Source organism: Momordica charantia, assembly GCF_013281855.1.
Source record: "Momordica charantia cultivar OHB3-1 chromosome 6 unlocalized genomic scaffold, Mcharantia_2.0 BLBB01000006.1, whole genome shotgun sequence".
Lineage (NCBI taxonomy): Eukaryota > Viridiplantae > Streptophyta > Magnoliopsida > Cucurbitales > Cucurbitaceae > Momordica > Momordica charantia.
In genome coordinates, this window is record NW_028275164.1 from 28,827,773 (window position 1) to 28,846,306 (window position 18,534).

At 35.1% G+C, this 18,534-nt stretch overlaps 3 protein-coding genes across 4 annotated transcripts; all 3 read left to right on the plus strand.

The window, feature by feature from the left end:
• Positions 1-2,359: 2,359 nt before the first annotated feature.
• YSL1 (YELLOW STRIPE like 1) lies at positions 2,360-7,313 on the plus strand. 2 transcript variants are annotated; one of them, XM_088125725.1, is made up of 7 exons: positions 2,360-3,149; positions 3,565-3,737; positions 4,724-4,818; positions 4,945-5,079; positions 5,572-5,761; positions 5,845-6,005; positions 6,256-7,313. In XM_088125725.1, the coding sequence occupies exons 1-7, from the start codon at positions 2,723-2,725 to the stop codon at positions 7,142-7,144; spliced, it is 2,070 nt and encodes a 689-aa protein (XP_087981851.1). In that variant the 5' UTR covers positions 2,360-2,722; the 3' UTR covers positions 7,145-7,313. The 2 variants fall into 2 exon arrangements, with proteins under 2 accessions (XP_087981851.1, XP_022159813.1); XM_022304121.2 differs by having other exon boundaries at positions 2,362-3,149; positions 5,845-5,953; positions 6,219-7,313.
• A 4,527-nt stretch (positions 7,314-11,840) lies between these two features.
• LOC111026045 (DUF538 family protein (Protein of unknown function, DUF538)) lies at positions 11,841-12,492 on the plus strand. The gene has a single exon (XM_022304010.2). It carries the CDS (start codon positions 11,892-11,894, stop codon positions 12,357-12,359), a length of 468 nt encoding a protein of 155 aa, XP_022159702.1. The 5' UTR covers positions 11,841-11,891; the 3' UTR covers positions 12,360-12,492.
• A 2,321-nt stretch (positions 12,493-14,813) lies between these two features.
• Positions 14,814-18,534, plus strand: LOC111026174 (esterase/lipase/thioesterase family protein). The gene is made up of 8 exons (XM_022304201.2): positions 14,814-15,414; positions 15,826-15,954; positions 16,085-16,216; positions 16,874-17,016; positions 17,132-17,229; positions 17,336-17,430; positions 17,968-18,021; positions 18,160-18,534. The coding sequence occupies exons 1-8, from the start codon at positions 14,968-14,970 to the stop codon at positions 18,349-18,351; spliced, it is 1,290 nt and encodes a 429-aa protein (XP_022159893.1). The 5' UTR covers positions 14,814-14,967; the 3' UTR covers positions 18,352-18,534.

The following is an 18,534-nucleotide window of genomic DNA, read 5'->3' on the forward strand; positions in this document are numbered from 1 at the left end:
ATATCTTGAAATATATATATATATATATATATATATATATATATATATAATAGATCCCTAAATATCGATATACTTTTTTTAATATAGGTCTTTAAACATTAAAAAATATCTAATACATCCTTGAATTTTCTGTTATATGAATTTTTAATTTTATATCAAATAGATCTATTAAATCAAGATTGAATTTTGAGTTTTCCTAACTTTTGAATAGGTGGCTGAATAAGATTGATCCGTACATGGCTCGAATTTGAGACCTCAAGTAGTATCTCAAGGTCCAAAGTGCTTACCACTGTCTCATTCGAAGGACATAGACTTTCAAAGTTTTGATGGATTAGACTATATAAATTTTATTTCGTTTGGCTTATAAAAAATATGCCTAACATTTAATAGTTTGTTTTAATTATTTATTGAATTTAATTCAATACTTTATTTTATAATTTTTGAATTGTATGCAGTTTTTTTTTTCTTTTTTTAGTGCCAATAGACATTCCAAAATCTCACAGGCATTTTTTTTTTCAAAAATAAAAGGCTAAAAGCCACTACTTGTAATATATATATCCTGAATAAAACAAAAAAATTAAGGCCATTTTTTTTATACTCGTTAAAAATTAAAGCCAATCACGTTAATGCATTTGACTTATTTTCTACCAGTTGAAAGTTCAATTCCCAATTTCAAATTTTTTTGTATTGAAAAAACTAAAAGACATAATAGAGTAAGATATTTTGTTGTATCTAAATATAAGGGAGTTGATAAAATATTAATTATTTTTTAAGGTTAACAGTTTAATTAATTAGTGCCACATTTATTTCACTTAAATTTTATAGGTATGGCATCTAAAATAGCATAAATAAGAGTCAGGGGACAACACCTTGCACTAACGTCCATAATTATTGGGAAAATTTCCAATTCAATTTAAAGCATTAGGAATGTAACTCATATATCACTGATATTTAAATAATAATACACACCAATTATTAAGGTAGACTAATATAGTACCATTATAGTACTAAATTTTTTTCTATGCTAAGAATGAATTAAATGGTCAAAGCATATATTAGTAATTAATCACATATAAGTTTAATATTTGAATAATCTCTACCCCTATTATGTGATGAGTCGAGTGTAGGTGTTAGTGTAGGTGCTTGTTAATGAACCAACGTTGCATTAATGTGAGAGGGATTCTAAGATTATGGAAGCATGATAATTAAGCTGGAAAGTTAAAAAAAAAAACTAATAGTTACTTCTTATAACAACAACGTAAATTCATCTTTGGGCAGCTACATGAATCCTAAAGTAAATGTGTTTGAATTTGAACAATTTTGTGTTAGATAAGTTCTTTAAAGAAATTTCGTAGAAAGTAGGTAAATGAATTTTCTTTAGAAAGTAAGTAAATAAAGAACATGATGAAAAGATATATATCATGGTTTGTCGGAACAAAATTATCATTCTCAAGTTAGTGAGTGGCACATATCCTAGTCATAGTGTCGGGTAAGTCAAGTCAATTAAGTCAAGTCAGTAGATGACGCATCTAGGTCGCAAGGTAATGTTGAGTTGTGTGAAATTATTTGTTCAAAGTGTTAATTGACCCATCCTAATGTTGTGATTCTAACAAAAAAAAAAATTTAATTGACCCGCTATCCTAAGTTCTAAAGTAAAAATTGATTTCTTTCATAAAATTTATTTCAAAGCCTAAGTAGTAGGGCATAACCATCAAAAGATAAACCACATTTTAATCTAACAAAAAAATTCAATTAACCAACCAAGATTTGCATCATCCTCTTCACTGAATCAACCCCAAAATTGTGTCAGCGAATTCTTAATGCTCAATTTGTGTGAATCAAAATATCCCTCTCTAATTGATAATGTCTCTCCCAAAACAAGTATTTTTTGCAAAGAAATAAGAACTTTTGAAGAGGTCCGCACTTCCATTATTGTTGTCATCTCTCAATATTCAATTATGCACACATGTATCATCTTTTATAATAAGAGATATTTTTTGAATATGATCTTTTTTACCTATAACATGTGGAGATAGAGATTCGAATTAATTTATAATTTTTAGATCAGAGATACCTTAATCAGTTAAACTATGTTCTAATTTACATCAAATAAGATTATTCGAGTCAAATGATATGGATGAATTTTGTATCTCTCTCCTTTTCAAGGTTGATGTTTACCATATTCCCACATCAGTGGAGTAAAAAAAATTCCACAGAATTTTCTTCACTTTAATGTATGCAATGGACCCACCCAAAGAAAAGTAAACTCTTTGGTCTACAGAAGGCTATCACAAAGATAAGGTTTGGCCAATCAAAACCCAATGCCCTATTTCTCTTTTGAAAACAACCCATCATAAAGAACCCAAAAAAACCTTCAATACTACCTCTCAATTAAATCCCAAAAAGCTTTATTCTCCAAAACAATCTTCCCTTGCTCTAACCCCATTTTCAAAACAGCAACCTTCTAATTCTCATCATCCCTTCTTCTTTTTTCCCAAAAAAAAGCATCTTAATTTGCTTGAACTACAAACAATTGGTATACATTTTGGCATAGTTTAGAGCATTACGTTCTAGATTCTACCAAAGAATATAGCAAAAAAAGCAGCGAAGAAGAAGACTCCTCAACCCAGTTGCTTATAATGGCTGTCAATTGCTCCCAAAAATGCTCTCTTTAGTCCTCTCCCTCTACACGTGACAAAACAAGACAAAAGAATCCAAATCCATGGTCTCTAGTTACTATATATATTTTTTTCTCTCAATTGACTCTCCCTTGTTTTGTAATTCTATGGCCACGGAGATTGCCAAAGATCCGGTTGAGGCTGACCCGACCGTCGTCGGAGAAGGTGGAGAACCGGGTAAAAACCGAGGTTGGAAGAGGCTGCAGCCATGGACGAAGCAACTAACAGTAAGAGGAGTAACAGTGAGTGTCGTTATCGGAAGCGCTTATAGTGTCATAGCCATGAAACTGAACCTCACCACCGGGCTCGTCCCAAACCTCAACGTCTCCGCCGCTCTTCTTGCCTTCGTCTTTGTCCGGACGTGGAACAAGACGCTGCAAAAGGCTGGCATCGTAACCAAGCCCTTCACTCGCCAAGAGAATACCATGATCCAAACTTGTGCTGTCGCATGCTACAGCATCGCGGTTGGGGGTAAATTCTTGTTTCTATTTCTTGTTTCTCATTTATGGTAAATCTCTTTCTCTCCGTAACAATTTCTTAAAATAAAAGTTTCAAAAAGACTAATGAGAGGAGCAGTGCTTCTCTATTATAAACCCTTATTAGTTCATTTATTTTTTCAACGTGAGATCCTTAACATACTCTTCAAGATCGTGACTCTTTTGATTGGATCGCATTTTTGGACCGTATGCTCGTTTGAGCTTTTGTGTTATGATACCTATTAATATTAATGGAGTTTGATCTCAAAATCAATTAACCATGTAAGGTTCCTTTTCTTTTTAACGTGGGATCCTTAATAAAGATCTCTTAGAAAGTTAGTCTCGAAGTTTTTACGTTGTTTTGAGATCGACCCAGATAAGAAAAATGTTGGATTTTTTAAAAAATGCAGGTGGATTTGCTTCGTATCTGCTGGGGATGAACAGAAAGACATATGAATTATCAGGAGTGAACACAGAAGGGAACTCTCCATATAGTGTGAAAGAGCCTGGACTTGGGTGGATGACTGGCTTTCTTTTTGTGGTTTGCTTTGTGGGTCTTTTTGTTTTGATTCCTCTCAGAAAGGTTTCTCTTCTTCTCTACTTCCCCTTTTTTACACAAGCTAATAAATGAAAAGGGGGAAAGTCAGTTCTGCTTTATACTTGAGTTTTTTCAGAGCTTTTCAGAGCTTTTCTTTTTCTTTTGGTGTTTAGTTAAAAGTTGAAGATGAGACACCATCGGATATTAATTATTAAATATGATAGCTTTTGAGGGTTATAGCTTTTCAATCATTTGTTCCAAAGATTTTTTATTGGGTGAGGGAGACTCAAAAAGTTGGAAAGAATACTTAAGCGTTTATCGATCAACATTTATCTTTTTTTTAGTCACCATTGAATATTTTATAAATAGGAGAGAGTAAGGTAGAAAAAGAGATACTTTCTATTTTTCAAAACGGTCAAATTTTTATTTGGAGATTAGTACAAAAATGGATATTGATGAGTAAGCATCTAAATATTGTTATGATGGTAGATACTTCTTGAAAAAGAAATTAACAAGTAGATAATACTGTTAATTTGGATGATGTGACATATATTAAACTCAAATAGGTTGGTAAAGAATTTAAGCATAGTTCAATAGATTAAGACCTTATCTCTGACGAAAGCGTTGTAAGTTCGAATTACTATCCTCACATGTTGTACTAAAAAAAATGGGTTGGTAGGGTTGATATTAGGTGGAGCGAAAAAATTTCCTTATCGGTGATAACAAATATTGTCCTAAAAATTGACAACTCATTATTTTTTTTAAAAAATTCTCTACTTTTGTTTTTCTCTGTCTGATTTGTTGATAGTGGTGAGGTGAAAATGAGTACAAGGAGCCAAATATTTTCCCATTAAAAGTCTATTATCTCTGGTCTGTGTGATACTATGCAATTAATTAAATATCTACAAAATACCTTACATAAATTTAATGGGAAGCATCCAAACAAATTTTTGTCAAGATGAAATATCTAAAAAAAAAGAAAAGAAAAGAAAAAAAGAGTTATGGGTTGTAATCTTGTGGTTGGCACACAGGTTATGATAGTGGACCTGCAATTGACATATCCTAGTGGCATGGCAACAGCAGTTCTGATAAATGGCTTTCACACTCAGGGAGATGAGATGGCAAAGTAGACATTTCTCCAAAATCCCATTTTGATTTCGATTTCTTTATAGTTTATTAATTAGAAATAGCTGATGTATATATATATTTTGAATTTGAATTTGAATTTGAATTTGAATTTGAATTATGACAGGAAGCAAGTTAGAGGGTTTATGAAGTACTTTTCATGGAGCTTTCTGTGGGGTTTTTTCAAGTGGTTCTTTTCTGGGAAAGAGAAGTGTGGGTTCTCTGAATTCCCCACTTTTGGACTCAAAGCTTGGAAGCAAACGTACACATCTTTTTCTCCTTCTTTTTGGTTAAATTATTTTCTATTTTTATCCTAATTAAATCAAAATTTTATTCTTTTGATTTTATAGTATCTGATATTTAGTTAAATCTCTCAAAAATATCTACCATGTGTTAATAATTCTCTTTAAATGTGATAGAGATGTATGTGGAGTTGGCATTTTAAGTTTGTCTTTTCATGTCGAAGATACGAGTGACTATCTGCTTAAGATTTAATATTTTAGTTGTCATGAGTCCAACTACGTGTCCAAGCTAGTCCAGAGAGAAAAAAGAAGTTTTCTCTTATTTGAAAATTAGCGTAATCATCCAATTTAGAGTGAATTTGGGATGCCGGATAGAAAAGTATATTTTAAATAAAAAATTAAATCCCATTTATTATTTGAAAGCATTTAAGTATTTGAAATATATGTTGGATACGATAATAATTTAATGAGGTTGGTGGTTGATTAGTGGAAATGTTGTAACTTTTTGGCAGATTCTTCTTCGATTTTAACACAACTTTTGTGGGAGCAGGGATGATTTGTTCCCACTTAGTGAACTTGTCTTTGCTTCTAGGAGCCGTCCTCTCTTATGGCCTTATGTGGCCTCTTCTTGATCGCCTCAAAGGCCGCTGGTTCCCTGATTCCTTAGAAGAGAGTAATATGAAGAGCTTATATGGATACAAGGTCTTTTCCTGTCATTTTTTAAACGTCATGAAAAAATTTAAATTTATACTAGTCTCCCGGCTTACATCAACTTTAATCTTCAGGTCTTTCTATCCGTTGCTCTCATTCTTGGAGATGGACTTTACAACTTCGTCAAGATTCTTGCATCAACAATCATCAATATACACACTAGAATGAAGAAAGCAAAAACCGGTTATTCTATATCCTATATATATTCTTGTCCTGTACCTGAAAAAGTTAATAAGTTCATCAACTTTCAATTATGTGCTTCAAAAAGTCTTGACACTGCATAATGCTTATAAGTTACACCTATTTGAAATCAATTTGAATATTATAGAATCTTTAAATAATCTTTGTCCGTGTGCCATATAAAGGGTTAAGCAATAGAATTAACAGTAGGCACCAGTTTGATCGTCGGTTTTTCAATGTGTGATTCTTTAACATTTGTTTCATATAGGAATGGACGACAATGAAAAACCAGCTACAGACGAGAGGCAGGACGAAATCTTCCTCCGAGAAACTATTCCCCTGTGGGTGGGAGTGGCTGGCTACCTCCTCTTCGCCACCATCTCCGTAATTGCCATCCCCATAATGTTCCCTCAGCTCAAATGGTACTTCGTCCTCCTCGCGTACTTCCTCGCCCCCTCCCTCGCCTTCTGCAATGCTTATGGTGCTGGCCTCACCGACATCAACATGGCCTACAACTACGGCAAGGTGGCCCTCTTTCTCCTTGCAGCCATTTCCCCCAAACCAGATGCCTTAATTGCTGGGCTTGCAGGCTGCGGCCTCGTCAAATCCGTCGTCTCTGTCGCGTGCATTCTCATGCAGGACTTCAAGACTGCCCACTTGACCTCCACCTCCCCAAGGGCCATGTTTGTCAGCCAGCTGATCGGCACCGCGGTTGGCTGCGTCACAGCGCCGCTCAGCTTCTTCCTCTTCTACAAAGCCTTCGACGTGGGCAACCCGGATGGGGAGTTCAAGGCGCCGTATGCTCTCATTTACCGAAACATGGCGGTTTTGGGAGTGGAAGGTGTGGGGGCGCTGCCGAGGCATTGCTTGCAGATTTGTTATGGGTTTTTTGGGTTTGCGATCGGGGTGAATGTGATGAAGGATTTGGGACCAGCGAAGGTGGGGAAGTGGATGCCGCTGCCGATGGTTATGGCAGTGCCGTTTCTGGTGGGGGGTTATTTTGCGATCGATATGTGTTTGGGGAGTTTGATTGTGTTTGTTTGGGGGAAGCTGGATCGGGCCACGGCGGAGATGATGGTGCCGGCGGTGGCTTCCGGCTTGATTTGTGGGGAGGGGATGTGGACTTTGCCAGCCGCTGTTCTTGCTCTGGCTAAGATTAATCCTCCTATTTGTATGAAGTTTGTGCCATCCTAGGAACAACACCCTTATAACTTTATCAAATCTAGCTTATGCATGTGTGTTGTGTTTTTTTTTGAAGTGATTTTAGAGTCGTGATGTGATCATCATTGTTATTAGTGAGTTTGTAACCAAAAAATCTTTTCTAAAGTTATATATGGATACATGTATCAGTCGACTCACTTAATCTATTGTCGATCAATGTCAAACATTCAAATTTTATGGAAATATCAATGTAGTATTTACTAGAGAGATAATAATCTCTACCCATCTTAAGTTTAAAACGTAGATATAGATGAAAATGTCAATGATTCAACTTTATAAACATGTTGATGAAAATATGATCAAATATCATCTGGAAAAATCATTAAAATTAAGAAAAATCATAAAAAATTATTAGAAGGATTTAACACTTTTTAAATAAGTTGAAAATTGTTATTATTACTATTATGTTTACATGACATTTTATTTATTTTCATTCATATTTTGTTAATTTTTTATATACCTTCCAAAGAGACGTTTGCTTTAGAATCCAAGTTATTAGATTAAAATCTTAATTCTCATTGTTGATGGATGAGGGTACAACACGATTTCATATTTTACTGTCCAGAGAAGGGAACATGACATTACAAAATAATCTTGTAAGTCTATTCAAAAATCGCTCTAAGGCAAATGGCAACCCACAAAGGAAAATACTTGGCAGTCCTTAACAATGAGGACCAAATCTTATTCTTACCAACTAACCACTATTGAAATTTTGACAATTCATTATTTTTTTAAAAACATCAATATTTTCGCATTTATGCGTCCACCTTCAGTCCCTTCGAGTTAGTTAGCCATGAGGCAACAGCCTTTGACTCCCCTTTCTTTTGGGTATGCAGGTACTAAGAGTTTGGTGGGGTGATCTTGCAGATATCAACAACAAGAAAAAAAAAAAACAAATGGAAACAGCAACAACTATGACTCTTGGCCAGATAACGTCCTAGGCATAGGGAAGATCAAAACAACATGAAACGCCTAGACCTCTCTTAATTGTCAGACATTTAATGGCAGTGAGAACAAAGTTATTCTTTACCATGGAGGAATGAAGTATTTTTCAAGCCACAATGATCATTGCCTTTACCACGGAGGAATGAAGTATTTTTCAAGCCACAATGATCATTGACTCCAAGTGGAGATTGAGAGACATCACTCTAAGGCTAACCAACCATTTATTATTTTTAATTGGATACGTTTGGTTGGATTAAAAGCTCATTTCATAAGTATAATTTCTCAGTCTCGTTATATAAATAAAAAAATGTTTACAAAATTTTATCACAATGAGAGAGTAAACCAAATCTTATAGATAAATTGAGAGCACTCAATCCAATAATTAGGGAAGAGTCTAACTGTGGGTCGCATTGAGCTACTAACACTGCAAGAATTATGAGTTTTTTCGATACTTTTTTTCTCGATATTAGTAAAGTATACATCTTTACAAACATCTTTTTCCCGACTAAATTAAATAATAATGGTCGGAACTTTGACCAACGGTTGCCTAAAATAATCGGAAAAAGTATACATCTCCCAACTAGATTTTAAAACCGTTAGACTATTATTGTTCTTTTTCATATATACATCTCCTGGCTATGTTTAAAAACTGTCAGGCTATTATTGTTATTTTTCATACTTTTTCAAATAATATAATTCCCGACTATTTTTAAGAATAGTTGGGTGAAATTACTCTTACTGACACTTTTGCATAACGGTCGAATAAATTGACTTTACCAACTATTTTAAAAAATATTTAGTAGAGTTCACTTATCTATCAAATACGATTAAATAGATTAATAAAAATTCTACAATCATGATCATAATATTGCTCTTGCTACTAATTAGAGATACTGCCATAAATTTTATCATAAAAGGACGAGAAGTATTACCTTTCTACAACCAAACTAACCCCATCCAATTAATTAAGCACCCTACAAGTGTTCGACGACAAATTCAACAAAGAGAAAATTCGAATTGATGAACTTGTGTTGTATTTATGTATGTGTGATAGCACACTTTGTGAGCTACATTTCATGAGATTTATATAGAAGTTATTTGTTAGTTATGTTTCTTCATGACAAATTTAAGCACATAAGATATATTTTGTAGGAATGAAGTATCAGAAGAAAACGAGACTTATTTGGATCAAAATGAGAGAAAAATCGGAATCAAAGTGACCAAGATGGAATAACAACAAGATTTGAAGCCAAAAACCCGAGAAGATAGCGCCCCGGCGCTGGCCCAAAAACTTGTAGTAGAAATTGCTTATCGCAATTGTACGGGTCAAGCTTTAATAAAGTGGTAAGTCAATACCGATATCGTCCTCTGGATTGGGTTTCTAGATCACTCAAGCACCATATATACAATTACTCAAAAGGTCCTAAGGAATTGATTTCACCTGTTGAATCTATGAACCAACTACTTAATTACTCAAAATTGAACGAGTTATTAATTCTATAGGCCGAGAACTCTCAAACCTCAACTATCTCTCCAGCGCAAGCAAATTCTCCTTACCAATTAAGAAACGAATATCCCTATCTAGTTTCTATAATAAGTAAAAGCTTTAATGAACAAGTCTTTTAACGACCTCTAAAGAACTTCTAAATCTCCTGATCTTAAAACCCCTTTAGTTATGCATCCCAATTCTAACTCTAAACCAGCAAAAGATTTCAAGTCTAAAATCAATCAATCTATGGCCAGTCGATTCAAGATATTAAGCATAGAGAAGCATAAGTAGAACATTCATAAACATTCAATCAAGAAAACTAAACAATCAATGCATAAAGTTCAATGGCTACATCAATCTCTAAGATAAGAGGTTTAGCTTCTAATATTCAATGGAAAACAATAAAATCACAATGAAAACTCCATAACAAAACTAGAAAAACCAAGGGAAAGGAGAAGAAACTATGTTCCACGTGTCAATCGTCCGTTCCCGAAGCGACTTCCATGATCCCGAGCCTTGAAAATCACTTTTCTAAGCTCTCCAATGGTCTCATTGCCCTCCAAATTGGCCAAAAAAGCAAACTGTCAAAAAACCTCTCCCAAACTCCTCCATCTCGACGGTTGCACAACCCTATTTTTATAAAAAGTTGTCGCAGCAGCGCCATGGCGCTACACACAGGGTCATGACTCTACACTATTCACAAAACACGAAATTTAAACTTTGGAGCGCCGCAGCGCTCTAGGCCAGCGCCGTGGCGCTATCTTCTCGAGTTTTTGGCTTCAAATCTTGTTGTTATTCCATCTTGGTCACTTTGATTCTGATTTTTTTCTCATTTTGATCCAAATAAGTCTCGTTTTCTCCCGATACTTTATTCCTGCAAAATATATCTTAGGTAAATTTGTCATGAAGAAACAAAAACTAACAAATAATTTCAATGTAAATTTCATGAAATGTAGCTCACAAAGTATGCTATCAATGTAGGTGTTATAACCTCTAATGTATAATCCTCTGATTAATTCTCTCACACGTAAACTTTAATTCAAGGGCTCGTGAGCTTGTTCTTGAATGGTTGATGCCTTCAGCTTCTTTGCTTGACGAAGGATCTGTGAAGTCTTCGGTTTTGAGCTTGTTTAAAGACTTTGACTTGTTTATGAAGTTTTTGGCTTGTAGCTTGATGAAGACTTTGTGAAGTCTTTGACTTTGCGCTGGTGAAGTTCTTCGATTTTGCGCTGGTGAAGTTTTTCAGCTTTGCAGTTTGTGAAGTTTTTCGGCTTGTAGCTTGTGAAGTTCTTCAGCTTTGCAGCTTGTGAAGTTCTTCGGTCGGTCGTTTGGCGAAGAGAAGATTCAGAATTTTTAAAGTCTCGTAGTCTTCAAGTCTTCAGTTCTTCGAGTCTTGTTACTTCTGGATGCTTGACACTCTAAACGGTTATAGATGACTCTGAATGTCCCTAATGCTCTGAATCTCCAATACTTCTATATCTTTTTCTCTATCCCCAAATGAGAGGTGACCTCCTCTATTTATATTGTCTTGCTGGGTCTTGTTGGGTCATGGGCTTGGGCCTAGTCTCTTTTATAGGTTTTGATTCAACTAGTTGATTTTATCGGACGACCATGAAAGAGACGCATCCCACAATTTGATTTGCCGATTTAAAAATTAATTTAGGACACATGTAATTTTATGACTGGTCTTAAATATAATTTTAAATTTGTGACGTGACATTTAATTATTAGTCGAAATTTCTCATTCAACAACAAGGTAGGGCGCGAGAAAATTTTTCGTCATGACTTAAACGGGGGTAGGGATGGGGAATAATGTTCCCCATCTTTGTCCTTGCCTCGATTCCCCATTTTTATGCATGGTTTTATTTTATTTTATTTATTATTATTATTATATATTTTGTAGAAAAATTTAAACTCACCATATCTCATAATCAGATATCCGATATTGATGTAACATAAGATGTCTTAAACTATACTCAATTTTAGCCTCTCTTCTCTCTTCATCCCCAGTCAATATCATCAAAGAAAGTAAAATAACCCTTTTTAATACTCTAGTCATTTGTTTAATTAGGTGAACATTTCCACCTAAAAACAAAACTTCAAAGCTCCCACACTTTTGTTTTGTCGTTCAACAACTCATGAGGAAACCCCCCATTCAGCTCATCCTCCCCCCACCCACCTCACTAAGTCACAAACATATAAATATACATACATATAAAACCTAAACCCACAAATCCAAATCAAAGAGAAGAAAGAAAAATCAGTCCCCTGGCGAGAGTTTGATCAATGGCGACAGTGAGACCCCGAGAAGACGAGCGAGCGGGGGCGGAGATCGCGTTCGGACACGAAGAGTGCTACCGGAGGTCGGTGGAGCTTCTGAAGGAGCTGGGGTTCCCGACGGGAGTGATGCCGTTGAAGGAGCTGGAGGAGTGCGGGATCGTGAAGGAGACGGGGTTCATTTGGATGAGGCAGAAGAGCCCCTACGAGCATTTCTTCGAGGGGACAAACTCGCGGGTCGTGTACGCGACTGAGGTCACTGCGTACGTGGAGAAGTTCAGGATGAAGAAGATGACCGGCGTTAAGACCAAGCAGCTTCTTCTGTGGGTTCCCATCGCCGAGATGAGCATCGACGATCCAAAGAGGAACAAGATTTGTTTTAAAACTCCCGTGGGGATCGGGAAATCGTATCCGGTGACCGCGTTTATGTCTGAGGAAGAGAAGCATAAGTATTTGGAGACGGCTGATGAATATTGAATTGACAATATAATATTATTCATCTTCTACGATGACATTGTTTTCAACTGCTTTCTTTTCTTTTCTTTTTTCTTTTGTTATTAATTATTGTTAAGTGTTGTTTCCTTTAATTTTCTGGAAGAGATTTATTATACCTTGTTGTTTTGATTCTTTTTGTTATCAGAATTAATAATTATGTTTGATGGATTATTCTTATTATATAAACGGGGTAAGAAACGAAACGAATCAACCCAATCCGAGTCAGGTGCTTACACTCTTATTTTGCAGCACGAGAGAAATGCAGAAAATGAGATTTTTCTTTTCAAAAAATTAAAAATGTGTGTCAAAAATTTTTTGGTGGTCATCACGAAAATATGGTAGTTAACTAAGTATTGTTCTAAACTAAATCCAATTTTAATCTTCTTATATTTCAAATTAGCATAATCCCAAATCACAAACTCTTTGTTAAAAAAAAATTCAAATTCAAATTCAACATAAAACATTCCTTTGTTAATAAATGTAAACATATGCCTTAAATGACCATTCATTTATTAGGAAATAATCGATTGAAAAAAAGAAACATGATCGATGTAATAAGAGAAAATTAATGGAGAGTATTTTGAAGACAAAAAAAATCATATTTTAATGTTGGAAATAAAAAAGTGTAAATAATAACAAAGATAAACCTTTGTGAAATATTGATAATATATTGTTGTACTTTTCGTCCTATATAACCATAAATAAACCACCGTTCAATAAAAGTCACGTGTCAATAAGGTAAAAGACATGAATATATCCTTACTCTAACCAAGTAGCTAGGTAAAATTGAAAAGAAATAAAATAGCACAATGAAAAATTTCATAAAACCTAGAAAACTAAAACTAATAGTGTGGATCAAAACTATGTTGCCAATCTTGTGGTCCGAGATAATTCATATCAACTTGATTTTCTAGAATGATCACCACGAGTTAAATATGATAGTTGCCCAAGACGTTTTGAACTATAGTTATCACTAATATGTGTATGAAAATTATTTAAGTTGTACTATATAGTTAGAAAATGACACAAGTTAGGACGATATGGGTCCTCGTACTTCCCACGTGATCGAAGGATAGAAAACCTAGACAATGGCCTACCCCAAAATAAGATACTTCTTTTTTTGTGTGTCATTCATCGTTTTAACTTTCACGGCAAGTTCATGAGTAAAAACATTCTTTTTTTTAGATTTCTTTTTATCTATTAAGTATCTTTTAAAAATTAGATTTATTATATTCAAAATTGAAAGGTTATTATTCTATTCGAATTCGTGAAATTTAAAAATTGCCCAATAAATTAGAGACAACACATTATATATAATAATGGTTAATGATAAATACTTGGATGAATGTGTAGATAAGGTATAAAATTTTCCACTTAAATTCATAAAATTTATTTGATTTGAATCTAAAGGAATAAATTTTTTTTGAAAAAACTTTGATTTTATATTGAAATAACAATTTAGTCTCTAAACTTTTATACGCAATAATTTAAGGTCTCTTCCTATGCAATTTAGATTTGTTGTTCTTGTTTTCAGATTAATTGAATTAAATGGATTTAGTAAATATTTAGATTTTTTAAATGTGTTTTTGTATTTTGTGATCCAACCGTGGAAATTCTAAAAACAACATGTTTTCAGTGTTTTAGATTATGAATTTTGAAACTTTAAAATGAAAAATTATATTAAGAAAGCTAAAAACTTTGATGAAATCAAATGTATTTCATCATGTTATAAACTCACATTTCATTTTTGTTAAAACTAAAAAAGAATGTAAAATGTAATAGGTTATAAAATATATAATACTGTAAAATAATAATCTTACAAAATTTATAACATATATGTTAATAAATTCGCTAATATTATTTTTAGATTTAACTAATATTAGTTGGTAACTATCACTAGTTTACAAATATACAAATTTGCTACCAAACACGTATTGCTACTAAACTCAATAGAAATTAAAGATTCGATGTTCGCCTATGAACTACAATTTAAGGGTGTGCAGGGAGGGGATTCGAACGCAAGACCCTCCGCTTTGATACCATATTAATGATGAATAAACCACCACACAATCTAAAAGTTCATTTATTTGGATATCTAACATGAAAAAAGAAAACAACTAAACCATTAATTTGATCTAAAATTACCATGGCAATGAGATTGGAGGTTTCTAAACTTGGAATTAAAGTTGTAAATATGTGCACGGTATTTGAAAGGTTAGAAATTGACCTACCATTTTAAATCAATCATAAAAAGATATGACACGTAGGACCCGAAAATTTCAAAATTTTGTATCATTATATCTTAAAATAAATCAATATTAAAATTGATGGGTTAAACAATGAGACTGTGGGAGGTCCATGAAATATCTACGAAAAGAAAATACAGCAGTAGCGTGGTCCACTGCAACACCTTATATTTGGGAAACTGTGTCCGAAATTTTCGAATGGGATTTTTACCCAGAAATCAAAATCCATCCATCTCCGTCTCGATCTCGATCTCGCCAATCCAATTCCAGCGGCGACATCTGTTACCGTTACCGGAGCTTATCCGCCTTCTCGGCGGGACCCTCCGATCAATCTTCCTCCACCAATGGCGACGCCCTTCTTGGGCTCCACGTCTCCCTTTTCCTCACCACTAATCACTTCACGCTTCTCTTCCTTCACTCCTTTAATTACCACAAGCAGAACCGCCCACCGACGCTTCCCCCTTCTTCTCTCGCGTCTCACCACTACCACCGCCGCCGTCGGAATGGTGGAGAACTGCGATCAGCCTCATCCCTCGCTGGAAGTTCTCGGCGGAGGCCGGGACCGCTTCCTCCCGGCCATCAACAACTTGGACCGCCCCTATAAGCCCTACTCTGTAATCGGGTCGAATCGCCATTTGGAGACGATTTTTGCCGCCTTCTTTAGGTCCTGCCCCAATGTGAGGCTCCGCCGGGAGTGCCTGCGGATGCCGGACAATGGCACCGTTGCTCTGGACTGGGTCGCCGGTGATGATCTCCGCCAGCCACCGGATTCTCCCGTTCTCATTCTCCTGGTTTGTGGGGTTTTCTTCGTTTTTCTTTTCTCTTTCTTGGGACTTGCTGCAATACAATTATTGAAGGAGCATTTATGAGTATAGATGGATTTGGATATGATATCAAATATGTTCTCTGCTACCTAATGATGTGAACTATCTACTTAATTGGAATGGATTAGGAGTTCTTTAGTTATGTGAATCCCTAGTTCACAAACACTAGAGCAATCACTTAATTTACTTTAAGAGATTAAGAACAAGTTACTTGAATTCCAACATTCTATAAATAAGAGATGGATCATTCTTGACATTAGCTCAATGCATGAATTGTAAAAGAATGCTTGAACATTGAACTTGAAATTGTAGTTTAATACTTCAATGGGGTTGATCCATATCTAACAGATTTCACATTGGGTTCTTGAATCTTTGCAGCCTGGTCTGACAGGAGGAAGTCAGGATTCATATGTGAGGCACATGTTGCTTAGAGCCAAATATCGTGGCTGGAGGGTCGTGGTCTTCAACAGCCGTGGATGTGGGAATAGCCCTGTTACCACTCCCCAGGTATTCATTTTTTTCTTGTTGGAGTATAGAAATGCTTTGTATCTAAGATGATCTTTTTTCCATTTTTTTCTAATATTAAGAGTCGATATTTTTGTTTATGATTCGTTTTACAACACTGATATATATGCAGTTCTATTCGGCTTCATTTTTAGGAGATATGCGTGAAGTAGTTGCACACGTTACTAAACGATACAACAAGGCTAACGTGTATGCCGTTGGCTGGTCTCTTGGTGGAAACATTCTCGTTAATTATTTGGGACAGGTAAAAAAATAGTACATATTAATCTCCATCATTCTCCTAACTCTATTTATTGGTTGCCATTTCTTTTTTGAACTCCCTAAAATCTCATGGAATGAGGGAAACTGGGTCTTGAAACTGTGAGAAAAAGCCCGTTAGGACAGTGGTTATTGGGATGAGGATGTAGTCCCATATTAGTTAGAAGTGAGAAGATCCAAAACGTACAAGGACGATAGCTCTGTATGAAGTCTTTTAGGTGGAAATAAACAACAAAACTCTGTGAATTTGAGCTCAAAGTAAGACAATATTAGGCCTCATGTCTACAAATGTGAACAACTTGGTCACTTGTGGAACTGTGCCTACTTCTCCCCCATCTTTTTGGTCTTAAAAAATGAAAATTTCAATAATGAAATCGCTGCATTTCAAAATATGTTATAACTTATAATACAACTTGAAACAAACTCAGCATTCTTCTGAAAGTTACAATATTGTCAAAAAACGTAATTGGCGATAATCCCAAGTGGAATGGGGAGGGGTTGGCGATCCTAGGACCTCCCAATACAACCAGGGAGAAGAACAAAATCCCTTTATACAATAGCTTGAGTTGCTTTTCCATATCATATGCATTCCTATGTCCAGTTCTTTGTCTCTTACGTATCATTCATACTTGTCTCATTGCAGGATTCTCTTTCCTGTCCACTGTCCGGTGCTGTATCTTTGTGTAATCCCTTTGATTTAGTAGTTGCAGATGAGGACTTCCGGAAGGGCTTCAACAAAGTTTATGACAATTCTCTCGCCCGAGCTTTATGTCGAATTTTCAACAAGTAATCCTCCGTTGTCTGAACGTTTTTTGTTACCATGTATCTGATACCGAAAAATCCACGGAGCTTAGTTTAGATTGTATCACCTCACCAGATTCCCCTGAGTTTGCTCTTGCAGGCATGCTGATCTGTTCAGTGATATGCCTGGTGAATTCAATATTCCCTTGGCTGCCAATGCTAGAACTGTTAGAGACTATGATGACGCCTTAACTCGCGGTATTCTTTCCCTTTAATTTTCGGTAGTGTTGTTGGTTGTTGTCGATCTACGCCATTTCTTCTGCTTAGAATTTTTTTCCTTTCTTTTTACTTGAATAACCTGCAGTTTCATTTGGTTTCAACTCTGTGGATGAATACTACTCCAAGTCTAGCAGTTCAAAATTCATAAAAGATGTCAAAATTCCTCTGCTTTGCATCCAGGTACTTTTCTATTTTTTAATTGTTGTTGTCTTGTCACATTTTTGTTTTAGAACTCAAGAATGCTGTTAAACTCTGTATTTAGAGCAAGATAAGAAACATGTTCATTCAAATGTAAGAGAGAGAAGATGCTTAAGGGAGAAGTTCTTTGCTTTTCTTTAAACCTTCACTAAACTCACTAAAAATGCAACACAAGTTTTCAACAAGAATAAAATTTACTATTTTGAAAACAGTTTCCAAACAACTCTTAAACCATCTTTTTCCATTAATTTAGTTCAACTTAAAGCAGTTGTGAACAAGGTCTTGTTAATTAGCAAAAGGATGAATTCTTCACATAAATAAACACTCATTTGTTAATTATTTGGCAAATATTATAGATTTTACAAGCCACTCAGTTTAACTTACAGAATATCTAGGCAAATTTTAGTTCGGAACATTGTTCTCCCACACAGATATTTCTGGGCCATTTTGTACAATGCTGTTTTTAATGTTTTGAGGAACAAGATTTGTTGCCTAAAGGTGACATGTATTGCTTTGCAGGCAGCAAATGATCCAATTGCTCCAGACAGGGCTATCCCCCGTGAAGATATAAAGGTTCGAACGTGCTTATCCTTTAGCTCCAAAGTATATATTAGAAAGATTAAATATACCATAATCTGTTATTTGTAAAATTTTGAAATGAATTTAGTAGTAGTTTAATGTGTATATTTTCAAATGTTATTGTCGTGGCAGGAAAACCCGAACTGTTTGTTAATAGTGACACCTAAAGGTGGCCATCTAGGGTGGGTTGCAGGCCCCGAGGCTCCCTTTGGAGCTCCGTGGCCCGATCCTTTTGTGATTGATTTCCTCGTGCATTTGGAAAGGCAAGCATCCAAGGCTCCTGCATCTTCTTCTGGTTTTACAGTGGCAGAGTCATTGGCATAGCGATTGATGGTGACATCTATGAGCACGATAGAAGAATAGCAAATTGAGCTATCGACGAAACGGTTTAAACATAATGCCATTTGCTTTTTTCCATGTCTAGATTTATACAAAACTGTAGAATGTATGTTGATCTGAATAGTAGTTATGGTCCTCCAATGAGAAGTGAGATTAAATATTCAGTTA

What these genes read in the sequence shown, in the direction of transcription:
- LOC111026045 (XM_022304010.2), top strand. Translation starts at nt 11,892, where the DNA reads ATGGCGACAGTGAGACCCCGAGAAGACGAGCGAGCGGGGGCGGAGATC.
- LOC111026174 (XM_022304201.2), top strand. Translation starts at nt 14,968, where the DNA reads ATGGCGACGCCCTTCTTGGGCTCCACGTCTCCCTTTTCCTCACCACTA. An exon ending in GCCCTGTTACCACTCCCCAG is followed by an intron (nt 15,955 to 16,084) that starts GTATTCATTTTT and finishes ATATATATGCAG; the next exon opens with TTCTATTCGGCTTCATTTTT. An exon ending in TTCCTCTGCTTTGCATCCAG is followed by an intron (nt 17,431 to 17,967) that starts GTACTTTTCTAT and finishes ATTGCTTTGCAG; the next exon opens with GCAGCAAATGATCCAATTGC.
- YSL1 (XM_088125725.1), top strand. Translation starts at nt 2,723, where the DNA reads ATGGTCTCTAGTTACTATATATATTTTTTTCTCTCAATTGACTCTCCC. An exon ending in TTTTGATTCCTCTCAGAAAG is followed by an intron (nt 3,738 to 4,723) that starts GTTTCTCTTCTT and finishes GTTGGCACACAG; the next exon opens with GTTATGATAGTGGACCTGCA. An exon ending in GTACCTGAAAAAGTTAATAA is followed by an intron (nt 6,006 to 6,255) that starts GTTCATCAACTT and finishes TACAGACGAGAG; the next exon opens with GCAGGACGAAATCTTCCTCC.